Genomic DNA, 14,187 nt, shown 5'->3' with positions numbered 1-14,187 from the left:
TTTTTGGCTACACGCAGAGCACTTTAGAGTTCGGAGACGTAGAAATTTCTACACACATCGCACAAGATCTCATCTCTACTATACGGGGCACCAAAAGCAAACGGCGTCATTGTCCCAGATTACAATAATTTTAGTAAACGAAGGATATTTAGAATTCTAAATCACGGATCGGAATTATACTTTCATCGCTTCTTTTTTTTCCCCAAATAGTTTCACATCTTTCTTGGATTGTTATGCATGTCTGCTTGCCATATGGGTGTGAGGGGTACAGCTTTCCAGCTGTTTGGTGGCCACCCATCTGCCTCCATCGTGGCTCTCCGGTGTCTTACGAGGCACCCGTCAGCTTTCTGGGGCTCTTGAGCCTCTTGCACCATCTGGTGAATTTACAGCAGTACTGCACCTTATAATCACCTGGATTCAAGTAGCCTTTGAAGCCATCAAACTTTCTAAAAGACAGAATACCTTAAAACACTTAATTAAAAAAAAATCATCATATGGGTGGCCAACTCATATTGCACATCATATTCTTAATAGAGCATAAACCATTTGTGAAAATATGACACTTTCATGAGCTTAGACTCACCATCAAACGGAGGCCCTAAGACTCAAATGGGACTGTCTCACACAAGGCAGGGCAGTTGGGAGGCATGCAGCGTCCTCAGTGCCATGCTGCTTAGACACAGAGGATCTGATGTCATATCCTGGCGCTCTGTGTGTGCTCATAGGTGGCGACAAGTTGGCCAGTTGGGGAGAGCAGAGATATCCCCTGTAACCGGCCCATTGACCAGCGGGATAACACAGGGCATGATCACCCCCTTGGCAGCAAGGCGAATACTGTCCCCCCTGAACCTGCCACCCTAGGCCAGGATACATTACTAGATAGTTGCCAACTCTCCTAAACTTCGGCAAGATGGCCCCATCTCCAGTCCCACCGACTGCCTACCACAACTCTCCACCATTCGGCCCCTGATCACGTCAGCTTTAACGTAGGCCGGTAATAACTCTAAAGAAGCAACACCATGGTTGGTCATTCCCCACCCAGGTTTTGGTGATCCATCATGAAAGCAAATACTACATTTTTTAATGATTATCTTGACATTTTCTATAATGGGATTTCATGTTTAATAACATTAATAATCCTACATACAATAATATATAAATACTAATATTCAAAACAGTAGTTACCAGCGGTTTAATGATCACCAATACAAGTTGTACTGTAATGCAACACACAAGACCCGGAACCTTCTGTGCCGGCTGCTTCTCCTGCCGGTATCTAAATAGCGTGACACCTCCGAGCTGCAGATTGCGGAAGTAGAGTAGAGCAGCCTGCGGTACTCGGATCCCGGGCAGGTTTGTGAGCGTTTCCGGCGCAGAGGGATTTATGCTTCCCCCCCCACACCTCGTTTAATATCCCGATTGCCTCTTACAATGCGAGACCGGGCGCTTTAATGTATTAGCAGCTCGCGAAGCATTATGGGATTTGTAGTCTAAACTGTAACGTCTAACTTAGTGGCATTCTACTGGGTATCAATGGAATGTAGGCTTAAATCAAACAATTCTGCTTTGTGTAACATCACGGATACCTTCAGTATACTATACAGTATTTAATATATATATATAATAATAATAATAATAAACCTGGGAAGTCTCGGAATTTGCCACGAGTCTCAGGGTTTTTTTCACCCCAATATCAGGGTCTCTGGATAAAGCCATTTGACCACCATTAGGGGGTCACTGGAACAGACACCGGCCGCCAAGGACCGGCTCCATGCCCTAGTATTCAGTAATAGCTGAAATTTAGTAAAGAACCCACAGCAGCCCCTGCCTTCTAAGTCATGCATATACATGTCATACGCACCTTGTGTCGTTATGGGGATCGGTATGACGCGGCGCGGGAAGCACGTGGTTAATTCCATCTGTAAACGTTCTCCGTGTCTGCGTTGCACGGGGAGCACCGTTTTCACGTGTCCCGCCGGTTAGGTCGGAGGCATCTGCCCCGGGAGCCCAGCTCACAGCTTCACCTGCACTCATTTCCCTCATCCTAATACCCCCAGCTGGCCTCGTTAACATCGCTGCCAACACCTCGCGGGGTCACAGGGGCTATTAATCCGAGTTAAATCCATATGACTCCCAAAACACGTATACAGTGTGACTTCTATACGCGGAGCGCAGACATAAAGCCGCTCTGAATCTAAGACGAGACCGACGACTGACTAAGGTTTGAGTCTTTACAGCAGGGGAAACGGGCGACTAGACGGGGGCCGAATGGGGCCGATCTGCCGGCAGGTTCTATGTTTCTGTGTGACGTATGGAAACATCTCTATATAACCTATCAGACAGAAAAGACGGGGGCTTTAAATTACTTTATGTACCTAATTAAGGGGGACATTTGCTTAGCATAAAAGCTGGCCTATATATATATATTAGTTATTTAGGTAGATGCACGAGCCCATGCTCAAATGGCCAAGTTAAATAAAAGTGTACCTGCCAAGTGTCCTTGTTTAGCAATGCTAGTCCCTCTTTAGGACCCCAAAACCTGCTGTCTGTCTTTTCTAGGAGGTCAGAATGTTTGCTGGGTATGAGGGTATCGCAGGGTTCTACTGCCCTAAAAGCCCCGACGATGTGTATAGAAACAGCAGGAGATGGCTTTATAAATGTAATAGTTCCAATAAAACACTTTCTAAATACCTTTATCGACTACATAAATAAATCACAAAGTGACATATAGCGTCTCATAAAGCCCCACCCTCTGTCAAGCCCCTAACCACACCCCCTAACCAGTGCCCCTTTTTGGCAGTTTGCAATGTTGGGGGTACAAAAGCTTTCTGCAGCCATTAATGATTTTTTCTTATGTTTTTTTGTCCAGCTGGAATGAAGTGTTTGTTGAAAAGCGCGGATGGGAAGCACCGTCCTATCGATCTTCCTAACGGCGCCGGGGTTATCCTGGGCAGAGGACCCGACACCTGCATAGCGGACAAGAAATGTTCCAAAAACCAAGGTAAACCTCAGCCCCTCCGTGTTCGTAACCTTCTGATAAAAAGGAGCGCTATCTCCGAGATACTACTCTGCTGAATCCAAACGTTCTTTTCGCTAAACACAGCAATGGTGCTGCTGAATCCCCGTTTCCAAAAATAATTATTTCATCAAGTAAAACTTTGGCGCTTTTTGCTGGGATCTCAAAATTGTCATGTGGCACAAAAGCAAGGCGCTGATTGGTTGCTGCCATAGAAACCAAACAACCTTAACAGGAAAGAATCCAATTCTCTACTAAGGTTCTTTGCACAGAAAAGGGCAATTAATATTTTTTAGAACGGACCCAGTCTTCGGTCTTGTGTAATAGAACAGATATTAGCCGGGTCACCGCTTTGGGGACACAACATGTATATAACGTGTATATAACGTGTATATAACATGTATATAACATGCTTATATATTGTGTTCTATGGGGAGATATTTATATAATAAATGTATCAGTAGGAAGATATTTATAAACTATGTGTTAAGTTTGTACAACAAGTGCAAACAAGTGAAACATTTAATCAGAACTGTCATATCACACCTGTCTTATTATATAGATTACCGGTATATAACCTATTATTATATCTGGAAGCATGTGTGTGTATATATATATATATATATACACACACACACACACACACACACACACTATATTATATATATATATACATATATATATATATATATATATATTAACATTGCTACTATAATATGATTTCATGTGAAAAGAATCATTTTCTTGTATTTCAGTGGAGCTCATGGCTAATTTTGAGAAAAGAGTGCTCCGTGTCACACAGGTAAGTAACTCGTCTATATTGTTTATATTGTTTATATTGTTTGTTTCCTCCGGTACAGGGAGATCCAGTGAGTAAACTTCTTCCACCTCCTTTCCATATTGTAACCATTGAAGAATTATATCCAGCCTTGCGCATGTTTCTTTTGCTGCCCGTGTCTGTCCGTCTTACTCGTATCTTAAAAGTATACATGTAACAGGGCAGCAGGCAGAGCTAACCGAATGTCTTGCAGTTGGGAGCAAACCCTACGTCCGTTGGAGAAGTCAAGTTGATGAAAGGGGAGAGCGCGTTGATGAAAGAAGACCAAGTTCTTTACATGGTAAATGCCCTGTACCCGTACACGGTGTGTTTCGAGGAGGAGAGCCCCAAGCACGCCGTGAAGGCAAATGCGAAGGCCAACAAAACCCCAGCTAATGCCGCCTCTCCAAAGAAAACCATGATTGACTTCTTTGGTGCTTCTACCTCCGAAAGCCAAAAGAGACGCTCTCGGGAAGGAGACAGCGGTTCCAAACCGTCCAGCAAGAGGCCAAAGCATCAGGAAAGAAACCCCGAAGAGCAAAGCGAAGACTCGGAGGAGGAGAGGATAGCGAATAAACTGAAGGAGCTGCAGGATACTTCAGCCAAAGCCAACAGGACGGCAACGAGCCAAGCATCTCCTGCAGAGTCCAGAGGAGGTCCCTGCGCCAAGGATGGCTGGGAGGAACACGGGAAGCTCCTAGTGTTTATCAGAAAAGGTGTTCAGGCCTCTTCCAAGGTAATGACCTCGTATGGCTTTCTCTTTATGGTGCTTGCGTGTTGTAGATCATGGTAAAGTCCATCGAGTTGAGACATGCTGGTACGGAAGGTGAAGAGGGCCCTGCTCTCGTGAGCTTACAATCTGTCGTATTTATTGTCGAGAGACAAGCCTCTTTATTATTAAATGAAGAAATTATTCAACCGAGAGAAAGCTAACTAAGGTCGCGTAATTAACACACAAGTGGGAGAGTGTGGTGTATCCCAGAAGGTACATTCTCACTGCGCCACATTACCCTCTGCTACACAAGATCGGATCCCTCGAGCAAACGCTCGTTCCTCCAGCATGCGCCTCGGAGCTCTTACTTGTTTATCTCTTAGATTGCTGGATTTGACATTGATGGAACGATCATAACGACCAAATCGGGGAAAGTCTTCCCAACCAGCGCGGATGACTGGAGGTAAGTGAGTCCCGACCTCGTCTCGTGTTTAATCTGCGGTTTATTAGACAGGTGCGAGTTCATCCCGCCCGGGAACTGTTTAACGTGACGCGATCTGTCTTTTAATCTTACAGGATTTTATATCCAGAGGTGCCAAGAAAGCTGAAAGAGCTTCTAGCTGAAGGATATAAGGTGTGTTTGCCGATTCCCCCTGCTTGATCGGGTGACCTGGGATGACAGGGGCCACAAGTGAGAAGAAAGCTGGAGATCTCCCCACTTTAATAATACATTGTGCAGGGCAGGCTGACCCTTCCCAGTTAACGAGACAGTAATGCTTGTGTTAATATACATATATGATTAGTTTTATTGTTGTGGGGCTGTGGGGGCGCAGTATTATTTGCTGCCCCTCAGCACCCTTTCTCAGTTTGTAATGCTGCGCATCTATATTTATACGAAGGCTTTACTGTCCCTTTACGTCTGTCCTATAATATTTCATCTCATAAAGAAGAAGCGGATTCACTCCGTGTCCCCTGTCAGCTATTCTCTTTCTTGCCATCAGGTGGTCTTTTTCACCAATCAGATGGGAATCAGCCGCGGCAAACTGAAACCCGAAGTTTTCAAAGCTAAAGCGGAAGCCGTTTTGGATCATTTGGGAATTCCTGTACAGGTGTGTGTGTATATATATATATGTGTGTGTGTGTGTGTGTATAATATAAATATATATATATATATCATATATATCTCTATCTCTCTCTTTTAAAATATGAAAGTTATGTCTCTGTCGATGTTTTGTTTCAGATATTTGTGGCAACCGGAATGGGGATTTACCGCAAGCCTGTGACTGGAATGTGGGACTTCTTATGTGACAAGGTTGGATTGATCGCTGCTCGCCCCCGTTCTTAAGTAACGTAGAATAGATCTTAGAGCGATAACGACAAAGCATCAGAACTGAACAGCAGCGATCGGCTCCGCTTTGCGGGATTTTGTTTACATTTATAAAATTAGCCGGGTAGGAAACATATAAGGCGTGTTAGAGTTTATGTATAGATTTGTCTTAATGTAAAGTGCTGTTATTGTGCCAAAACAAGCGTCTGCAGCAGTTTGTAAAATAATTACACCCCCCCCCCAAAAAAGGCAAATTTGCACCAACTTTTCAGGGCATTAGCCAGAGCTGTGTGCCACTAGAGCGATATATATATATATATATATTATGCCGTCCATGCTCAGGGATACAGATTAGACCAAGAGGATTTAGCAATAGCGCGTCTTTTTATATATAATGTATAAACATAATTATGTCCCCCCCCCATAGGCTAATGATGGCATCCAAGTGCGGAAGGAAGACTGTCTGTATGTGGGAGGTGAGACGCTTTCTTACACTGCAATGAATATATGCCGCCAGATTCTTATCTTACTTTGGATTTTGGGTTATTTTTCCGTATTTTCAACGTGATGAGCTCTACGCGACGTTATTTTTATGTTCTCTTTTAGATGCTGCCGGACGCCCTGCCAACTGGGCACCGGACCGTAAGAAGAAAGACTTCTCTTGCAGCGACCGGTTGGTAAGGGCTAACAAATTTCTACAGGGCGCCCCCTCTTGTTTAGTGATATGCGAGCTTGTGTATTCATAAAACCATTTTTAAAATATGGGTAGGATAATAAAATTAAACAAATGTGCCTCGTTTAATCGTCTTCTATCGTAGTTCGCTGTGAATCTTGGAATAAAGTTTTTCACTCCGGAGGAGTTTTTCCTTGGATGGAAGAAAGCCCAGTTCCAGCTCCCCAACTACGACCCGGTAAGAGACGGAAAGCTGTGGCCCTATCGGATTCGTAAAAACATTCGGTTTCATTTTTTTTATTGTTTTCACGTTGCAGTATTATTGGAGGAAATATTAGGAAACGCGAGTGAATTATGGCACCTCCTATTTACCCCAAAAGTCTTCCCCTTAAACCTTCTTCATTTAAATGTAAATTGTATATCAAAGGTTTTCAACCATTTATAATTTACAAAGTTTTACAATATACAATTTATTTTACTATGTATATATATATATATATATATATAAATACACACACACATACATATATATATATATATATAAATGTACAATATTGAAAGACCCTTTTTATAAACCATTTTCACTTACCTTAATCTCAAACATCTGGCAGCTGACCTCAGAGTCCCTTTTTTGAATACCGTTCCAACATCTCCAGGAGAAAGAAATGATTCCATATAGCCGGTTCGTTATCTCACGGAGCGAGGTCCAAAGTTTTGTTTTTTTTCTTTGGCTGAAAATTCTTGTTTTTAGTTGACGGCTCCTCATTCAGAGGTAATTTTTTTTTTTACACAGAGGGCCGTGGATCCAAGCGCTCCCCTGTATGATCCTCCATCCTCATCGCTGGTGTCTCCTTCCACGGAGGTAGTTGTGTCAGTCGGCTTTCCTGCAGGTAACATGTAATGTGCTATTAAAAAACACTTTGTGACATTTTGTGGGGAGATGTTTTATGGTTGGGGACACAATTTGATCACGTAAAGTTGTTAATAGATGACAGGTTTAAAATATCTAATGTAGCATAGAATTTTCCAACGGATCGGCCCCATTCGGCCCATCTACTCTGCCCATTTTTCCTGCTGTAAAGACTCAGACCTTAATCAGTTGTTTAAGTTTGAAGTCACTTCATGGAAAACAAGGACATTTCTGGCTGTAACATAATCGCAAAAGGGTTTTCTGACCATCAGTTAGCCTTTTAAACTTGGATCAGCAAACACAACGTGCCATTGGAACACAGGAGTGATGGGAGTGATAAAGGGCCATTGGAACACAGGAGTGATAAAGGGCCGTTGGAACACAGGAGTGATGGGAGTGATAAAGGGCCATTGGAACACAGGAGTGATGGGAGAGATAAAGAGCCATTGGAACACAGGAGTGATGGGAGTGATAAAGGGCCATTGGAACACAGGAGTGATGGGAGTGATAAAGGGCCATTGGAACACAGGAGTGATGGGAGTGATAAAGGGCCATTGGAACACAGGAGTGATGGGAGTGATAAAGGGCCATTGGAACACAGGAGTGATGGGAGTGATAAAGGGCCATTGGAACACAGGAGTGATGGGAGTGATAAAGGGCCATTGGAACACAGGAGTGATGGGAGTGATAAAGGGCCATTGGAACACAGGAGTGATGGGAGTGATAAAGGGCCATTGGAACACAGGAGTGATGGGAGTGATAAAGGGCCATTGGAACACAGGAGTGATGGGAGTGATAAAGGGCTATTGGAAACCCGTCTGCGCTGGGTTTCTGATCCATTTCATGTTATTTAAATGAACGGTAGTTCAGAAATTATAATACAAAGTAATCTTTTTATGCAAACATTTGCACAAGGCGTGTGCTTTTCATGGCTCGCGTTATTAAAGGCATTATCTGTGACAAAATCAAACGGGTCATCCGACGCATTCATGAAACCGATTTCTTCTGATGTGTCTACAGCTGGGAAATCCACCTTCATAAAGGAACACCTGGTTCCGAAGGGTTACGTCTACGCCAACAGGGTAAGTGGCCAACGAGGAAACGGGTTAAAAATGTCACTTATTTGGCACCGTTTCCCGTATAGGCTGAAAAGCACACGTGGAGGGGTTTACTTAATTTGCACGTCCCGGGGGGTTCCGCCTGGTCAGATGTCTTTAAAGCAAAGGGAAGACTTGGCAGACGCACGCTTGACCCAGGCCAATACAAATAGATGTTTGTTTTCCTTCTCCCTACAAAGCTTTCGAGATCCTGAAATGTTTTTCTTTTTTTTTCCTCTGTGGGGCAAATGCTGTGCTTTAATCCAAAGAAACTACCCCCCCTCCCAAAACGACTAAAATAATAAAGACTTCGCTGATAATAATCATTGCAAGCACGTGAGATTTCTTCTGATGACATTTTTGTTGTGGCAAAGTCTACTGGCCCATATGGCAATAGTGCATGGGTTGCCCATCCCTGATGCCCCTCTTTTCTAGGAGCTGGGAATGTTTGTTGGGTACGAGGGCATCGCGGGGTTCTACAGATCCAGGGGTCGTTGTGTAAATGCATCATTCTTGTAAACATCTTGTTCAGTTACATAGCTGTAGGTAACAAAGTTACAAGCTTGGCGGATAGCGGCTAACTCCCGGTGTGTCCGGTAGAGTTTAGCGTGTGCGTGTGTGTGTTACAGGACACGCTGGGCTCGTGGCAGAAGTGCGTTGCCGCCTGCGAAGAGGCGTTGAGAAACGGGAAGAGCATTATCATCGATAACACCAACCCGGATGTGGAGTCTCGCGGCAGGTGAGCAGCAATGAGCTCGTCTCCAGTGCCTCGTCATGATGGTCATTGGACAGGTGCCAGCGTATGACATCATAGACCTTTATTCAGGTATCTGGAAACTTGCCAAGACTCCTAGATAGTAACCGTGGCAACTACAACCCTAAAAAATGAATTACTTGAACAAAATCAGACCAGTGTCCCAGAGTGAGACTTAAAGTCACAAATGTTTTTATGACCTTAAACATTCCAAGAACATGTAATTTTGGAATGAACGCAGATTTGAACATGTATGTGAGGCGGGTGTATGTCGTGTCACAGCTTCCTTTTTTTGTCCTCCCCGTTATCTGGAAGCAGGCAGCACTGGGGAGTAGCGTAGAGACACTGATCGGGGTAACTGGGCGAGTCTGCATGGGCTCAACACCAAGACTCAACTCAGAGAAAGCGTCTAAGCAAGAGCCGGGCCAACTTTAAGCCTCCTCCAATTTGGAAACTTGGTTCTTGCGAGGACGCTCTGGATGGAAGTTTATGTATCCGGGTGACCGGGGTCTGGTTCAGCAACTCCAGGGCCTGCGCAGCCACCTCCACTGGTGTAACACCTGTGACGATTGTAATTTAGCTTGAAATAACCTGCAAATCCTTCAGGTTCAACCCCACCATTGATCCAGAAGAAGGCAAAATTCCAAAATGGCAGCCTGATTTCTCACTGGACCCACATCTGATCCTGTTGTTATTACCGTGAATGTCCGCGGATATTCTTCTTTACTGTGCATTCTTATTGGTAGTTTAATTCTCGTCTCATATGGCAGGTATATCAGCTGTGCGCAGAAATCCGGCGTCCCTGCGAGATGTTTCCTCTTCACAGCCACCATCGAAGTCGCGAAGCACAATAATCGGGTAACGGGCGATGGAGGGTGTTGTAGATTTATCCGGATGCTTCTGCCTCCGTACAGCAGAACCGTAACGCCGATTTTTCTCCGCAGTTCCGAGAGATGATTCACACGGACAAAGGACACGTTTCCGTTAATGACATGGTTATCAACAGCTACAAGTAAGTAACAAGGAGGATGATGCCCGGTCGTGTCATCAAATCCTCACGCCTTGTTAATTCTTCAGCGGGTGGCGCGTAGTTCCCAGGTGCCCCTCTTTAAGGGGGACAGTCCTTATTTGCACCCCAAATCCTCTGCCCCATTTTCTTTTCCTGATGTATTTTATGGATCGTCTTTGGAAGGAGGAGGGACCAACCCTGTGAAGCCCTGCCCCTTCCACACCTCTAACCACAACCCCTAAATCAATCGGGTTCCCCTTTACCATTTAAAATTTTGGAACAGATCCCACTTTATGTTGAAACAATCTTGGTCTTGTCTTAGATTCAGGAGCCGTATGCCTATCCCATGCATGTCTTAACCTCCGTCACTGTATTACCCTCTACCACTTCTGCTGGGATGCCGTTCCACGTATTTACCAGCCTCTCAGTAAAGTAATACTTCTTTGCATTACGTGACTGTAATATTTTGGGGTTTTTATTTTTTTCAGGAGTAAGTTTGTGGCTCCGTCTCTCAGCGAAGGCTTCAGCGAAATTCTGAAAATTAATTTTGTGCCGCGTTTCAAGGATCAGAAGCTGGAAACTTTGTATCGGCAGTTCTCGGAAGGCTAAAGGGGGGGGGGGAACCTATTTGGCAGCAGGTGTAACACTCCGAGGAAAAGGATAACGTTTATTTTAATAAATACAGTGTCTTTTCTAGAAATCATCTTATTTTTGAGGTTTTGTGCTCCTTGCTTTTTTTATAGGAAGCTTTTAATGACTTTTTAATTTGTTAGATCCAAGGTGTTAACCCTTTGAGTGCTGCAGGGATGATATTTCATTGCTTACCCTTGCGGGGGTCTATTTACAAAGTTCCACGTTCCGCTGCGATATTTATTACCTAGAACTTTGTCACCCGTTGACTTCCCTGGCCGGAAGACCTCTAGAGATTATACTCCACGCTCAGGGCCTTTGGTTGGAGAAAGTTAATGGCCCGGGTGCCGTTGGGTTTGTGTGGTTAAAGGTGCAGTTCCACCTACGCTGAATAACGTAACAATTCTGTAATTAAAGCCAGCATTAGAAACGTAACTCATACTATTGTTGATTGTCCTGAACCCTTTCCAAGAAATAAGTCCAGGTAAAATTTTATTGGGAACACGTAATTGTCATGTGACACAAAGACTGCCACTCATGGGCTGTTGCCGTAGAGACCGAAAAAAGCTTCTTTAAAGTTTGTGTTATTATTACTATTAATTATATGATCACTTGAAGTACTGAACTCGCCTACAGACTCCCAGTTTAGTAAATAAAACCCACTTATCAGATTCGGCTTCCGTTTTGCAAGTAGAATAACGTCAGTCCTGCATATCAACACAGAAAAGCAAGTGCCACCTCTGCTGGTTGTCAATGCATTTCAACAAAACCGTGGTAATGCCACTTCTGCTCACCAGAGGGTGCTGCCGTTCTGTTATATTATTTTGTTTGGCTTTTTTTTTTTCTTCTTTAATTCACATTCTGTTCCCACGTTAAAATATCGAAGGTAATAGTTCTTCAGACTAAGCGCGGCGTTTTGTACTTGTCACAGCCGCGGTTGAAGGTTTGGCGGCGGGTCTCGGTTCAGACCGTATGACATCAGCCCTTCTGACATTGTGTCTGCCCCAGTGATGTCATTCTGGCCGTTGCGCAAGCTGTTCAGATCACTCGTCCACGTGTCCCCTAAATGCAGGCGGGTATTTTTCTGTCCTAGCATTCAATTTTCTGACAGTTCTATAGTTTATTGGGGGGAGGGGGGTAATATTCTTGTTATTGGGTTGAGTTGAGTCAGTGAGTGGCGCAGTTGGGATCCACCCCGGGTGCGCACTCCGGTGGGTGGCACACAGAGGTCTCCTGTCCCCCATAAATTCTCCCTCCCTGGCCGCTTCCGTGTTCCTGTCTCCTTTTCCGCAGCTCCGCTTCTCCTCTTGTCTCTCTTTCTTCGTCCGCTTCTCCCTGGTATCAGCTCCGTTGACCAGGCCTCCCAGAGTACTTGTGCAAAAGGGCGGAGCCACTGCGCGCCTGACGCGGACAGCCTCTCTCCCTCCGTTCCTCAAATCCGGAGGGAGGGTGTGCACGGAGGCTCCGCCCCTTTGCGGAAGCGCTCCGTGAGGCCTGGTTCACAGAGTTGATAACCAGGGAGAAGCGGATGAAGAAAGAAGAACAGACGAGAAGAAGTGGAGGGAAGTTAAGGATACAGGGAGGGAGAGCTAGTAAATGTGTGAGATAGTGATAGTGCGAGAGCATGAGTGAGTGTTAGAGTGTAAGAGTGTAGGGTAGTAGGGGTGCCAAATATAGTATCCACCCGGGGTCAAATTCTCCTAGGTACGCCCCTGGGTTTGGTCTTTACAGCAGGAAACACGAGCAGACTGGATGGACGGAAGGGACCTTATCTATGTTTCCATCGCTTGCCCCTGCGCATGCTCACGGTTCTGCCCTTGTAGACTATAGATAAGTCTTTGTATCCAGTCCCACCTGTTCCAAACGCTGTAAATCTATGTGACAGATTGCCAGTAACCCCTTGAGTACTGTAATCGTGCAACTCCCCATGCCCGGGTTGTTATCGATTACTTTTGAATATATGAATTGCTAAAAAATTGTGTTTCTTTTGGGCTAAAATGCGGCTAAATAGTTCTGGACGGAGTGCAGGACGTTTAAACGTGTGGGCCGTGTCTCTGATCCCAGGCCAAGCCTCTGAAGCATGTGGACACCACGTGGTAGGAGATACATCACAATCTGTTCCCATTACTCATTCCAGAAAAATGTTTTCTTTTTCTTTTCTTGCAGTAAAAACATTTTTTTAACCATGTTTAAGGACATAATTATGAAACCAGTGAAGATTTGGGGAGAAACCCATTGATTTTAAGGATAAGCATTCCTACATTTTTAGAACTCTACATCTGCCGTGTCTCTCCTCCTCACTAGACTTAAATGACTAATCTGTGTGAATTTCCTGAATTTGTTTTTTTTAATGGATTTATAAATATCCTAAAAAGCAGTTTTACACAATCACTACATATATGATCAATTCATTATGTTTTAGCAGTTATCCTCCCTCTTTGCCTGCAGATCCTGTGGGATAGAATTCCACTCCTCCCAAGTGTCCCTGATTAGGAGGATCAGTCCCTCATTGCCTCCCCTGATGGCCCCTCGTTTCTAAGAGGTCAGAATGTTTGCAGGGTATGAGGGGATCGCAGGGTTCTACGGCCCTAAAAGCCCCGATAATGGGTATAGAAACGCCAGAAATGGGTTTATAAATGAAAGTAATATTCTTCCTCGAAACACTTTACCTTATTACGTAAATTTCCGAAATACAAATTTGACTTCTGCCCTATGAGTAGCCGCATTACCTCACCCGAGACCGGCAAATAAGTGTCGACAGAAGTCATCTTTGTACCTGGAAGGACAAGACGTTACCTAAGACAGATTAGGTAATGTATGGCGAGCGTATGTGGAGGAGAGTGATGTGAATCATGGCACACACCTCGCTGGGTTACATTAATTCCGTGTACAGAGCGTGTGATAGACGTGTGTCATTCACACGACAGCTGCACGGCCGATGAGGCTCGTCAACTGGGTGTCCTTCAGACTGGAGTTGGATTACGACTCCTATCAGGATCAGCTACGGAGCGTGTGACAATCCGGATCATGGTTTGTGGCAACAGAGGAAAAAAATTAAGTATTATTGTTTCATTAACTCAGAGTCCCATCAGACGTAATGAGCGTCAGCTCTGGAGAAGGCTTTGTGAAAACTGGATAAAAGTCCCAGATGTATGGTTGCCCGCCTCGTCCCCTTTCAATGTGATTGCGATGTTTTGGGTTCATGAGATCTGGGTTTTTGATTATGGGTTAAAGGGACAATT

The 14,187-nt window shown here is 44.5% G+C and overlaps 1 protein-coding gene across 2 annotated transcripts; it reads left to right on the top strand.

Annotated features, from left to right (window-relative positions):
* The first annotated feature begins 1,291 nt into the window (after positions 1 to 1,291).
* Positions 1,292 to 11,023, top strand: PNKP (polynucleotide kinase 3'-phosphatase). Of its 2 annotated transcripts, XM_053451788.1 has the most exons (17): positions 1,292 to 1,353; positions 2,870 to 3,001; positions 3,772 to 3,818; positions 4,048 to 4,569; positions 4,929 to 5,008; positions 5,122 to 5,179; positions 5,547 to 5,654; positions 5,786 to 5,857; positions 6,300 to 6,348; positions 6,479 to 6,549; positions 6,691 to 6,783; positions 7,339 to 7,435; positions 8,476 to 8,537; positions 9,182 to 9,291; positions 10,077 to 10,164; positions 10,251 to 10,318; positions 10,804 to 11,023. In XM_053451788.1, the coding sequence occupies exons 2-17, from the start codon at positions 2,875 to 2,877 to the stop codon at positions 10,922 to 10,924; spliced, it is 1,773 nt and encodes a 590-aa protein (XP_053307763.1). In that variant the 5' UTR covers positions 1,292 to 1,353; positions 2,870 to 2,874; the 3' UTR covers positions 10,925 to 11,023. The 2 variants fall into 2 exon arrangements, with proteins under 2 accessions (XP_053307763.1, XP_053307764.1); XM_053451789.1 differs by lacking the exons at positions 1,292 to 1,353; positions 2,870 to 3,001; positions 3,772 to 3,818 and adding an exon at positions 3,851 to 3,969 and having other exon boundaries at positions 4,027 to 4,569.
* Positions 11,024 to 14,187: the final 3,164 nt, after the last annotated feature.

This window comes from Spea bombifrons, chromosome 12 (assembly GCF_027358695.1).
Source record: "Spea bombifrons isolate aSpeBom1 chromosome 12, aSpeBom1.2.pri, whole genome shotgun sequence".
In the NCBI taxonomy this organism is placed as follows: domain Eukaryota; kingdom Metazoa; phylum Chordata; class Amphibia; order Anura; family Pelobatidae; genus Spea; species Spea bombifrons.
The sequence above is the reverse complement of the archived record's forward strand: the minus strand, read 5'-3'. Positions and strand labels throughout refer to the sequence as shown.